General features: G+C 44.5%; 1 protein-coding gene across 1 annotated transcript in view; it reads right to left on the minus strand.

The window, feature by feature from the left end:
• The window catches only part of DOCK8 (dedicator of cytokinesis 8), a 203,440-nt gene that overhangs the window by 115,714 nt on the left and 75,431 nt on the right, over positions 1-12,295 (minus strand). Inside the window, exons 6-7 of the mRNA XM_080819435.1 lie at positions 7,209-7,421; positions 2,203-2,288 (exon numbers count right to left, since the gene is read on the minus strand). Coding sequence (XP_080675561.1) covers positions 2,203-2,288; positions 7,209-7,421 — 299 coding nt within the window. The remainder of the gene's footprint in view (positions 1-2,202; positions 2,289-7,208; positions 7,422-12,295) is intronic.

The raw sequence follows: 12,295 nt of genomic DNA on the forward strand, positions 1-12,295 counted from the left end.
TTGACAATTTTCATTAAGAGAAATCCAAATGGCCCTATTTGGTTTTTTGTTTGTTTGTTTTTGTTTTGTTTTAATAATACGTGTCTTTCTTAGTGGCAATGTTTTCCCACCTGTGAGAACTGCTGCTCTTTATTGGAAAGATCTGGAAGGCTCGGCGGCAAAGCGACATCAGGAAGGAGAATTCCTCCAATTGAAGAGCACAGTTACCGCACCTACGAGGGGCCTGATGCGCATCCTGTGGGGCTGGGTGAGTGCCTCAGACAATAGGGGGACTTCCTGAGCAAGGCAGAGGAGACCAGCGGTCACTTCCACTCAGTCCCCCTGCTCAAGGGCCAGCAGACTCCCACTTCCGGGTTGGCCTGCAAGGGCTAGAGGCTGCCTTTTGGAGCCCAGACTTGCCAGAGAGCTGTTTTATGAGCTGCTCATCTCCCTGTATAAGACAAAAGGCCCTCATTCCCCTCCCTCTGCGGGTAGAGCTGGCTGGGGGGAGGAGTTACCACATCAAGGGAGCCCCCACGACTGGGTGAGCAGCTCTGCCTACTTGTGTTCTCAGGAGAGGATCTGGGGAAACTATTCATTAGAATCACAGAAGTTTAGAGCAGGTAGGAACTTTAAGATCGCCTGGTGGAACAACGTCATTTATCCCTAAGAGCTAAAACACCCAGAGAAGCTCCCAGGGTTGAAATACAGCCTTGAATCCAGGATCCAGGTGCCCTAATTGCAAACCAGGTGCTGTTTGAGGGGTCCATAAAGGGACTTCAGCAGATGAATGACCCTCCTAATGGGGTATGAAAAAAATAATATGCTTATGTACTGTTGCCTAGATAGAGCATTTTACAACTGAATATTTTCGAGAGTCTGTGATTTGAAGTTGGAAGAATTCTCCAAAGTAGACGTCTGCAAAAGAGGCATGCAAACCCTTCCGACTGGATATGCAACGATCTGTTTGTGTGCTGGATTTATTTTGATTTATTTAGTTCATACACTTCAACTTCTCATTTATGTGTATTCGATAATGTATATAACATTTTGATCTGCACGTATCAAATTAATACACGTAGACAGAGGACAGAGGACTTTCTCCTACCCTAAAAGTAAACCATCAAAAAAAAAAAAATTTGGCAATAACTGCTGTAAAGTAGATGTGGCAAACAGTTGGCCCACCAGGTGAATCCAGATGGCAGACATGCGGTCGTAGGATATTTAAAAAGGAAATGAGAAGGTATGTAAGAAGTCAGGAAATCATGCAGAAAAATCTGAATTTCCTGCTTCTTTTGAAAAAGAAAAAAAAAAAACAAAAAACCAAAAACCAGAACAGACAGCTGGCTGAAATGGGCCTGTGTCCTTAGATGGCAAGAACTGGCCCTTGTTAGCAGTGGGGACTCCCTTAAAACGGTTTGCTGGAGGGGCGCCTGGGTGGCTCAATGGGTTACAGCCTCTGCCTTTGGCTCAGGTCATGATCCCAGGGTCCTGGGATCGAGCCCCGCATCACATCGGGCTCTCTGCTCAGCGGGGAGCCTGCTTCCCTTCCTCTCTCTCTCTGCCTCTCTGCATACTTGTGATCTGTCAAATAAATAAATAAAATTTTAAAAAAAACAACACAAAAAATGGTTTGCTGGAGTCCACACTGCTCTCTGGTCCTCTGGGGTCCCTGGCCAGGAGACTGGGTTTAAGTAGCATTTAACGCTGTTTTAAAAGTCAACAAAAAAGTCTCTGTGTGGGGTGGGGGGGGGAGCTCTAATTTGTAGCATTTTCTCATTTCTATGTTGTAAATATCCTACCATGGCCAATTTCAAGTGAGGCGAGGGACGTCAAGTCGCTGGATACAGAGCTGGGAAGAGAAACGCACCATCGGCTCGCATGAATCAGTCAGAGAGGACTCGAGTACACCATCCACTCCTTCTCAGGTTTTTTTCCCCGCCCAGCTTTCCCTGTTCCTTCTGTTTCTCTCCGTTCCCTTCATGACTCCCTTTAGGGTGTGCCTTCCCTATGACACAGGAGGGGACCGTTCAAGGCTTGGGAGAATTAGAGTCTGGGTCTAGCTGACTCCAAACGCTGCTCCCCCCATCATGTCACAGCCGCACACAGTTACAAGGGCACTGGACGGCCCTCCCCATTCGAGCTCTGTCCCTACAGACGCAGCTTGTATGTAAAAGGCAAGATCAGCTCCGTGCAGTGGTTAGTATGTTTGCTGAGACTTACTTCAGGGTCAGCACCTTGACCAGTATTCTGTTGCCCAGATGTTCCTTTGGACATTCTGGCACCGGACGTATTTCCACAGCATCCTCCTATTATGAATCACATGGCAAAGAAATCATAAGTGAATTTCCATGAGGGGTTCCGGCTGGCGTGAGTCCAGGGAAGGGAAGGCTGCTGCCCAGCGCTCAACCTGCATTGGCCTTATTTCTAACAGACAGATAACATTTTGCCTTTTATAAGAGGGTTTGTTACTCAGTCCCAAGCTTCGAAGTCAACGCTGACCGCAATTTCTCCTTTAGGAAGGCAAGGCATTTGAGACAAAGAGACAGAGGGAGGAAGGAAGGAAATGGGAACACGAACATGACTGAGTAACATCCACCAGATGGCATCGCAAAATACTACACCTATTGTTGGTATGATGGGCTTCTCTCTTTTTTTTTTTTTCTTTCTTTCTTCCCTTTTTTTTTTTTTTTTTTTTTTGGCTGCTCTAAGTCCCCATTCAGAACTTTTCTCCTGCCAGGTTTTTCTAGTAAATAGTGAGTTTCAGACTTGAACCTTGAGTCAGAACAGCTCACAGCAGGCTGTATGTAAATCACCTATACTCATAAGAGAGTGTCGTTCTAGTTGTCCATTTTCTTAAACAGATTTGGGGCTAAACATATAGGTTCTACACATGCATATCCAGGTAGAGCTTGCTGAAGTTCTAAGTACAGGAAACTTAGTAACGACACATGAGTAATGACTTAGTAATGGCAAATGCACTTTTTTTTCCCACTAACCACATTTGGGACTCTATTTTACCGCACTGGGACTCAAGACTTAAAGAGAAACACCATGTCCCTAAGGAAACTTTCCACATTCAAACCTGAACTATCACAGGATCTTAATTATTTTCATGCATGCAAAGGTAACAATGCCAAGTCCTGAAAACTTGAATTTTTGTCATAGACTATCTGAACACTGGTGGTCTGCAGCTCACAAGGCTCCAAAGAATAGAGTCGGGTCTAATTATATTTTCCTAGGCTATAAAGCATGGGAGCTTCCTCCCAGATACCCGACAGCAATGGTAACATTTTTAGAAATAGCAATAGAATTGCCTTCCCGATAACTCTACACCCGGTTTGGTGACACAAGGCGGTTAAGTCACACCTACTCTAACCTCTATTCTCCAAGGCCCAATCCTGCTGGCCATCCTGTCCGGTGGAAGGGTTGGGCTTGTTTCCAAGGAGGCACTGCCCGATGCCCACACTGAGCTCGGCTCCCTCAGAACAAGCTCAGATCACTTGCAGGGTGATCAGAGCAGACACATTGAAAACGAGAAGCCCCCTGCCATTGGAGAAGAAATTGAACATACATTCATGGGTGTCTAAGGCTACCTTTCTTTCTGGTCTGGATTTGAATCTTGGGGATCCTTTGTTAAAAGCTCTTCATTGGGAAATGTAAACACACATATAATTGGAGAGAAAAATGTAATGAAAAACCTTTACCCATCATGTAAGTTTCAACGCGTTCAAGTTGTGGGCAAGCTGGTTTCACCTCTACTCCCACTTACTACCTCTCCCCACTCAATAGTGGATTACTTGGCAGCCAAGCCCCAGACATCATATAACTTCATCTGTAAATCTCTAAAAGATAGACTTCTAAAAAGGCACAGCTGTGATATCATGATGATTCTTAAAAAAAAGTAACAGTAATTTCTTATTGTTACTAAACAATCAGTTCCAAATTTCCCCAACTGTCTCCATTTTTTTTTTTTTTTTGCAGTTAGTTTGTTAAATCATGATCCAAGCAAGGTCTACATATTGATGCATTTCCTAAGTCTCTTCTAATCTATATGTGTTTCTTGAGCCTTTATAGTTATCTGAAGTTGGAACTAGTTTCCAGAAAAGGAGAAGAGCAAATACGAACTTTTAAGTGGATGTCTGTAGTTTCATTTTCCTGAGTGTGTGTGTGTGTGTGTGTGTGTGTGTGTGTGTGTGTACATATATATATAGAGAGAGGCAGAGACAGAAAGGGAGGGAGAGAGATAATGAGAAAGACAAAGACAGTAGGAGAGACGTCCTTCCATCAGTTGACCCAGGAGATCCTGAGGTCAATGCTCCATCTGCCCACCTGTGATGGCATTATGTGAAAGGATAAATCCCATCCCCCACCACCATTTTTTTTTCATAATTGATTTTTAGTTGGGTTCTGTCACTTGCAGCCTAGGGAGACTGAATGCAAACTCTTCTGTGATCCAGAGGACAGGGGCATCTTTGTAGGGACCAATACACAGGATGCCTTTCTCAGAACCGAGAGTGAATCAGGGAAAGGAATCACCTCATAGAGGCTTGGTGGTTACGTTCTACTTTTACCTCTCCTGTAGGCTCAGTCATAATTTGGATACAATAGTTCACCTCTCTTCTCATTCTCCTCACCAGGAAATAAAGTCACGGTAATATTAAATAGTTTCATTAATGTGTTTCAAAAAAAAAAAAATCAGCAGGGGTGATCACTTCAAGGGAGCCTGAAATTTTCTTTTCTTCCACAGGACCATCTTTGGAGAAAGTTCAAATTACTAGGACAAATACAATTTCTGTGTGTATGAGAATATAAAAGGCTGGTAGAGGGGCCCTCCAGCACTTTAGACATAGCAATTTACAAATAATTGGTACAATAATTACAGAGCATTCCTCTCCACTCAATAAAGCATACCTATTAGGACCTCTTCTAGATTATAACTTTCAGTCCTAATCGAGTTTCTGCAGTGTTCCGGAGACCGTAAAACAAAGTTCCTTCCTCAGATCCGTGATTCTTTGTGTAATCGGAGCAAGACTGGACACCCTCTCATTTAGTCCCCCGACGGGGGCTTCGGTGAACTGACATCCCACTGGACATGTCCTCCTCACCCCTTAATTGTTTTCTCTCTCCTAGCATCCACGTGGGGACACTTTCTTACCTACGGGCACCTCCACCATGGAACCGGGAGGAAAGGGAATGTAAGTGGAAATCAAACCTATCAAGTTACTGCTTCTTGACAAAGCTGGTAAAAAAAAAAAATTCCATTTTTTATGGAAACTGAAAAGGTACGATATACAACGTGGTTGCTTATATCATCTTTGGATATCAATTAGGTGGGCTCATACACAAGGCAGTCCTATGTAGATACATAAATAGGCAAGTTTAAGGGTTGGGGTTAAGGGGCTGGGATGCCCATTCTGTACTTTAATTTGCCTGCTGAATCTTGAACAAGTTACTTAACCTCCCTGACTCTTACTCTGCAATCTAAAGAATGGTGGTGATAATGCTGCCCAAATGATTCCTGTTTATTTTTAACCTGCCTCATCAGAAAAGGATTTGAGGCCACTGTAAATGAAATAAATAGGTCAGAAAACCAAGGTGGCTGGAATATAAGGAGAAGGAAGGAAGGAAGGAACAAAGGAGAAGTAAATTCCAATAAGTAAGCCACTAGATTCAGTAGGGGCAAACAGAAATTTGACCTAAAGTAAAGACTTGAGGAGAAGATGTGCACGGTCTCCTAGGTGTTCCTGCTTCCCCAGTGGATACAACTTCTTCTCTGTCCATAGGCTTGAGAGACAATTTCCCTTTGGATCCTCAATGAAGCAGGTGCTGGATGAGGAGGAGGTCTGCATCCTCGATCATATTTGCACAATGGACATCACATCACATCTCGTGACTGCTGCCTCCCTTACTAGGCTCTGTGCTGACCAACAGTAAGCTTGTCCCAGGGCAAGTCAGCAAACACAATGTCCAGGGTTGGGGGCTTCACAAGGTTTAAGGAGCCTGCTCCCTAATGGTATTCCTGTTGGATCTGAAAATTAAATTTCTAACATTTAGAGGCAGGGATGGATGGCTTATCCCTTAGGCAAAAATGCCCCCAAATCGTGGATCCTGCAACTGAACTTTCAATAAAATTTGGACAGCAGAGCTGCTGCTGTAGCCAGTTTTGGTAAGAACCAGAAGTACAGACATTCTGACAGACAGAGGAAAGGCACAGAGCCTTCTATTAAGTATAAGGATACTAAACAGGCTTGAGTCATGGTCATTCCTCATGCCAGCCATCTGAAGTACCCCAGGGAATGACCACAAGGCAAAGCCTAAGTGATCGCACTGTCCTCAGTCACCTCCGACATGGAAAAAAGTGGGGAATCGGGATCCTGAAGTTCATGTGTTAAGAGCACAGGTATGGGGGCGCCTGGGTGGCTCAGTGGGTTAAGCCTCTGCCTTCGGCTCAGGTCATGATCCCAGGGTCCTGGGATTGAGCCCCGCATCAGGCTTTCTGCTCGGCGGGGAGCCTGCTTCCTCCCTCTCACTGCCTGCCTCTCTGCCTACTTGTGATGTCTGTCAACTAAACAGATAAAACCTAAAAAAAAAAAAAAAAAAGAAGAAGAAGAACACAGGTATGATCATTTTAGGCTGGAATGTTTTCAAAGCAATTCCCTTCAGGTTGTTCATAGAGATTTTTTTTTTTAAAGATTTTATTTATTTATTTGACAGATCACAAGTAGGCAGAGAGGCAGACAGAGAGAGAAGGGAGGAAGCAGGCTCCCTGATGAGCAGAGAGCCCGATGCGGGGCTCGATCCCAGGACGCTGGGATCATGTCATAGAGATTATTTTTTACAAAGATCTTAACACTTGAGAACATTGAAGTTCAAGTAATGCACGTCTTGCTGGGTTAACCCCAAAACACACCCCCACATTACGGAATGGTTTGACTCACCGAGTGAGATCACTACCTGCAGACCCTTGAAATGTTGGGAGGATGAAAGGAGACAAAAGTCAGTGAAAGTGTTTTGTAGAGAGGAATGAAAATCCTGGTTGTTATTACTGGAATCTCCTTGGCGGGACTGATTAGTAACTGACAGCTCTCCCCCAGGCCCCTCCTAGGGAAGAGAACGGCCCAGAAATCATACAGTGAAGCATCCGGAGAGGGCTATCCGGTCCTGACCAATGCTGGAGACTCTGTTTCCTCCCTGAAACTCTCCAGCACGGGGAGGGTCGCACCCACCTCGTCCACCGACGGGTACAGGGCAAAGAGCTCGGCCTGCCGGTTGGTCCTCCGGGCCTCTTCATTCTGCTTCTCGAAGTCCTCGGCGCTCACCTGCTGCAGGAGGTTCTCCAGCCGCGGGTCAGGCAGCAGGCTGCGGAGGTCGAAGCCACAGGCGGTGAGCGGCCCTTTCCCAGTCACGTCGCACAGCACGTTTAAGTGGCGGGGACGCGCCTGCGGGAAGAGACCCATCTTGTGAGAGGGAGACGGTGGGTCTAAAAGGAGAACGGGAGAACCCAGCAGGTCTCACCCCTGCACCCACGTGGGACTGCAGGATCGGGCCCCAAGTTGCTTCTGAGCAAATGGGGGGGGGGGGGTCTGACAAAAACCACAGCTTTGCTTCCTGGCCTGAATATGCTAAAATGTAAATGTCTCCTTCCCACCTGCAAGCAGGTAATTACTCCTTGGATGTGGATAAACCGGTCCTTGAGGAGAGGTCTGAGAAACAGCACCGTGCTCCTATCTGTCTTCTGGAGGTGGGGAGTCGAATCTCTGGGGAATGTCGCTCACGTCCCACCCTCAGGCAGGACACAAGTGAAGAGGCTGAACGGAGAGGAGCCTGGACTGGGGCGTGCAGGGACCTCATCCTAATCTCAACTTCAGAAACTGGCTGTCGAAACTAGAAAATAAGATGACCCGAGAGGAGCCTTCCCAGTGAAACCTTCCAGAAATTCTCAGACTGAATATTATGCTTCTGAAGTCAGGGATGTGGGGCTGGAAATAGTCTTCTACAGGACTTTTGTGGCAGTTATAGGAAAAAGCACCAGAACAAAAAGCAGAAAAGCCCTTTGCTATTCAAAGGGCGTCCTCTTTTAGCTGCAGTGTGTTTGAAAAAAAGAGTCTGAAAGCTTTCACAAAGCGGATGCTTTATTCCATTAGGAATGTTCCAGTAATGGGGAATGGCAAACCCCACCGAAGACTTGGCAAAGACTATATAACCACAATCAGCGATATATCATAAGAATATAGATGAACTATTATAAATAACCATAAAATTAATGGTAAAATGTTCTCAAGTTCTACTAAATGGATGTGTCACTACACAATTTCTCTATAAAATATCCTTCCTGTGACATCCATCTACCTTATAAAAGTGTTACTCTGCTAGATCATAAATTTTACCTAACTGAATGTGCTAGCAATAATCAATATTTGTACTTCAATTACTGATACTTTTTTTTTTTTTGGCTTAGAATTGATGAGGGCCTTGGGAAAATGAATTGAATTTACCAAGTTTCTTTAAAAGGATGTCAATATAGATCATCTCCCGAATTCATCCCAAGGACATGATGGACAAGTGAGCAAGGATTGTGAGGACTAGAGCATCTCTGGAACATCACAGTAACAAAATAATAGAAACTGTCTAAACATCTCCCAAAAGAAGTAGCATTCAAAGATTTGGGAACTTTCATCTAATGGGGTGTTATGCAGCCATCTGCAGAAAACCCAAGTAAACATGTATCCCTGGACAAGAAAGGTGATCACAGCACACGGTGTTGTTAATATGAAAAGGGAAGGTATTCAGTATTATGCATAACATCCTCTAATTTTTATGGAATATATGTGTACCACGGAGTTGCACCATACGCGTATTGAACTTCCATACATTCAGGAACTTGGCCTCCGCGTTCCACTCAGAAGGTGCCAAGAATGGGAGCGACATGGAAGGTGTTGCCGGTTGTCTCACTGTCTGAGCATCTCTGCACAATGAGTATTAGTCTAACACTTAAACACAAACCATGTTTGTGTAACTTGGCTCTACAACCTAGCCGATGACTTAATGGGGTGCTGTTAGCATGCCAGATGAAGGTGCTTCATGGGGTGATGGTCATTTACCCATTGTCTCTCCGTTCCAAAGTTTATACTCAGCGCTGTGATGCTGGGCCTGGCCCTCAGCAAGTCACATTCCAGCTTTGCCACCACTCCTTTTGGGTTCTGCCAGTAGGGGGCGCTAGAGGGAGCCTGGATGGCCGGAAGAGGGAGAAGGGACTTGCAGCTCCTGGAACCTTGGTGGTGGCAGTGGGCTCTGACCTCCAGCAAGTTTGGACGCTTCCAGAACCATCCTCATCTTACCTCCTTGGAGGTATGAGCACCAGCCAGCCAGACCCTTCTCCTAAGAGGTCCAAGTCCAGACTCCCAGACTCCCAGACTCAGAGGAAAGGGGTCTTTCCTCTGAGATTCCCAAGACACCGCCTCTAGCTAGGTCCGGCCCTCCCCTCAGAGACTGGAATCCTCGCTCTAAGGATCTTCTGAGCTTCTAGGTTCTGGTAACTCCAAACTCTTCCCGTCAGACCTGTGGTTCCTGAGTGTGGTCTTGGGACCAGTAGCCTCAGCATCTCCTGGGAAACGCTAATTAGAAGTGCAAATTATCAAGCACCACCCCGACCTAATGAATGAGAAATTCTGGGGTGGGGCCTGGCACTGTGGGTTCAAGCAAGCCCTCCAGGGGATTTCAACAAAGATCCAGATTTAGAGCCTCTGCTCTGTGCCCCAGCCGCAGGATGGCCTGCTGTTTCCAGCTCTTATTTCTATAGGACCTGAATTCTCCCATTTGGTTCTCTCAGTCTTCCCACATTGGTTAACCAATTCCCTATATTATATTTCCTTTGTTGAGATACCTGGTGTGGCTTCTGTCTGACCAAGACAAGGAAAAATTCAGTTGCTCATGATATAAAATAAAAACTGAATTTAGTCAAAATTACCAATGAAAAATCCCTTAAAAATCTCCTACAGAGTGCAGATATCCCATGTTTCAGGAAGCCCACTATATTCAGCCCTGAAACTGATGGCTGATTCCTCTGTAGGGCTCAGATTAAGTAGCCAGCCGGGCGGTAGAGACCAAATTGTTGGAAAAATAGGTATTATTATAAAACTCTCTAGTCATTAACCATTCAGCGTGGTGAGATGCTTATATTGGGAGCGCTAGAAAGCTAAAAACTCCGTAGATGTTTTAAATTTCAGAAGATGCTCTATAAAACTTGAACAAATTTCTTCCCCTTTGTTTTATTTTTCCTATTTGTAAAATGGACAGGTTGGAATAGAGCCCTGGCTTTCTTAAAAAATTTTTAATTGTGGTAAAATACACAGAATGTAAAATTTACCATCTTCATCCTTTTTTAGAGTACAGCTCAGTAGGGTGAAGTACATTCACACTATTGTGCAAACCACCAACCACAACTCTTTTCGTCGGTACCCATCTGTACTGCGGTCTGTACCCATTACAAGTACAGCTCAGTAGGGTGAAGTACATTCACACTATTGTGCAAACCACCAACCACAACTCTTTTCGTCGGTACCCATCTGTACTGCGGTCTGTACCCATTACAAGATAATCTCCATTCCTCCCACTCCCGACAGTCCCTGACAACCACCAGTCTATGTTCGGTCTCTAGGAATCTGACAACTCTAAGGACCTCACATAAGTGGAATTATACAATTTGTGTTCTTTCATGACTGTTTTATTTTACTTAGAAGGTATGGGCACTAAGGGTGAGCAGGCATTGACCTAAATGCTTTACACATATCAACTCATTTAATACTCAAACAACCCCATGTGTTAGTTACTATTTGGTGTCATTGTGACTAGTGTTATGGACTTGAATGTTTGTGTCCCTAAAATAGTCATGTGTTGAAATCCTACTGCCTAACAGGCTAATGGGAGGTAGGGCCTTTGGGAGGTGATCAGGTCATAAAGATGGGGCCTTCGTCATGGAATTCGTGCCCTTACAAGAGATATGAGAAAGTTTGTTCTCTTTCAGTCTCCGCTGTGTGGTGATACAGCAAGGTGTCTGCAAACCAGCAAGAGGACTCTTACCAGAAATGAAATCAGCTGACACCTTGATCTTGGAACTTCCCACCTCTGAACTATGAGAAATAAATGTCTGGTGTTTTAGTGACCCCAGTCTATTATACTCTATTATTCAGCCCAAGTTGACTAAGACAGTTCACTTCCCTTCGGGTGCCTGGGTGGCTAGTAGGTTAAGCATCTGACTCTTGGTTTCAGCTCTAGTCATGATCTCAGGGTCATGAGATCAAGCCCCAAGTGAGGACCCACATTCAGTGTGGAGTCTGCTTGAGATTCTCTTTCTTTCCCTCTCCCTCGGCTGCTCCCTCCTTCACATGAACATGCTCTCGCTCGCTCTCGCTCTCCCTCTCTAAAATAAGTAAAAAAAAATGCTTTAAAGAAAGATAGCTTCCCCTGACTAATTAATAAGTACTTGCTATAGAAACTGTATAAAATTGAGAAAAGAATACTTTTTGAGAAGACACAAGAGTCCTAGTACCCAAAGATACTGCCCTCTATATTTCTGTAGGCATATCTTTCCTACCAAATTCAAGAATTGAATTCTTGATTTTGGGTTAACATATTAGTATTTCCCACAGTTTCAACATTCTCTTCTAAGGTTTCGGTGGCTGCGTGATTTTAACAGACACACACAGTATATATGCTCAACTACTCCTCCATAGAACCTCTGCCTGAGTTCTCAAACTTTCCAGTTAACCATGGCTGTCCTTTTCTAGAGCAATCACTCAAATACATCCAACATAGTGTATCAGATTCAAAACACTACTTTGTCTCATTAGCTCAGCTGTTTCCATTTTTTCCCAAAGGGTTTAAATATTCTCAAACCAAACTAATGTCAAAGTCAGAGAGCTGAGATTCAAAATTGGAAGAGACCCACTGCAGCCCATTATTTCCCATTGAGCGGACTCAGGTGGTAAAGTGACTTCCCAAGATCACACAACAGTTGACCAAGATGGCGGACAGGCAGCTCTCCTAAGGCATTACTCCCTTTACACCAGCCGGTCTCCATGCCCAACACTCCTTTTTAATGTAAATATATCCTAATTCCACCTTTCCCCTCCTGAAAGGTCATGTACAGATGATATAACTCACTTGCATACATATATTTTTTAAATGAACTCAAAAAAATTTAACGGTATGAGGAAATAAAAGCAAAAGTTAAAATAAAATGAGATGGCTTTATTATCATCCTTGTCTTCCAGGGAAGGAAGCCCAGAAAGGTTAATTATCCTGCCTGGGGCAA

This window comes from Martes martes, assembly GCF_963455335.1.
Source record: "Martes martes genome assembly, chromosome: 12".
Classification (NCBI taxonomy): domain Eukaryota; kingdom Metazoa; phylum Chordata; class Mammalia; order Carnivora; family Mustelidae; genus Martes; species Martes martes.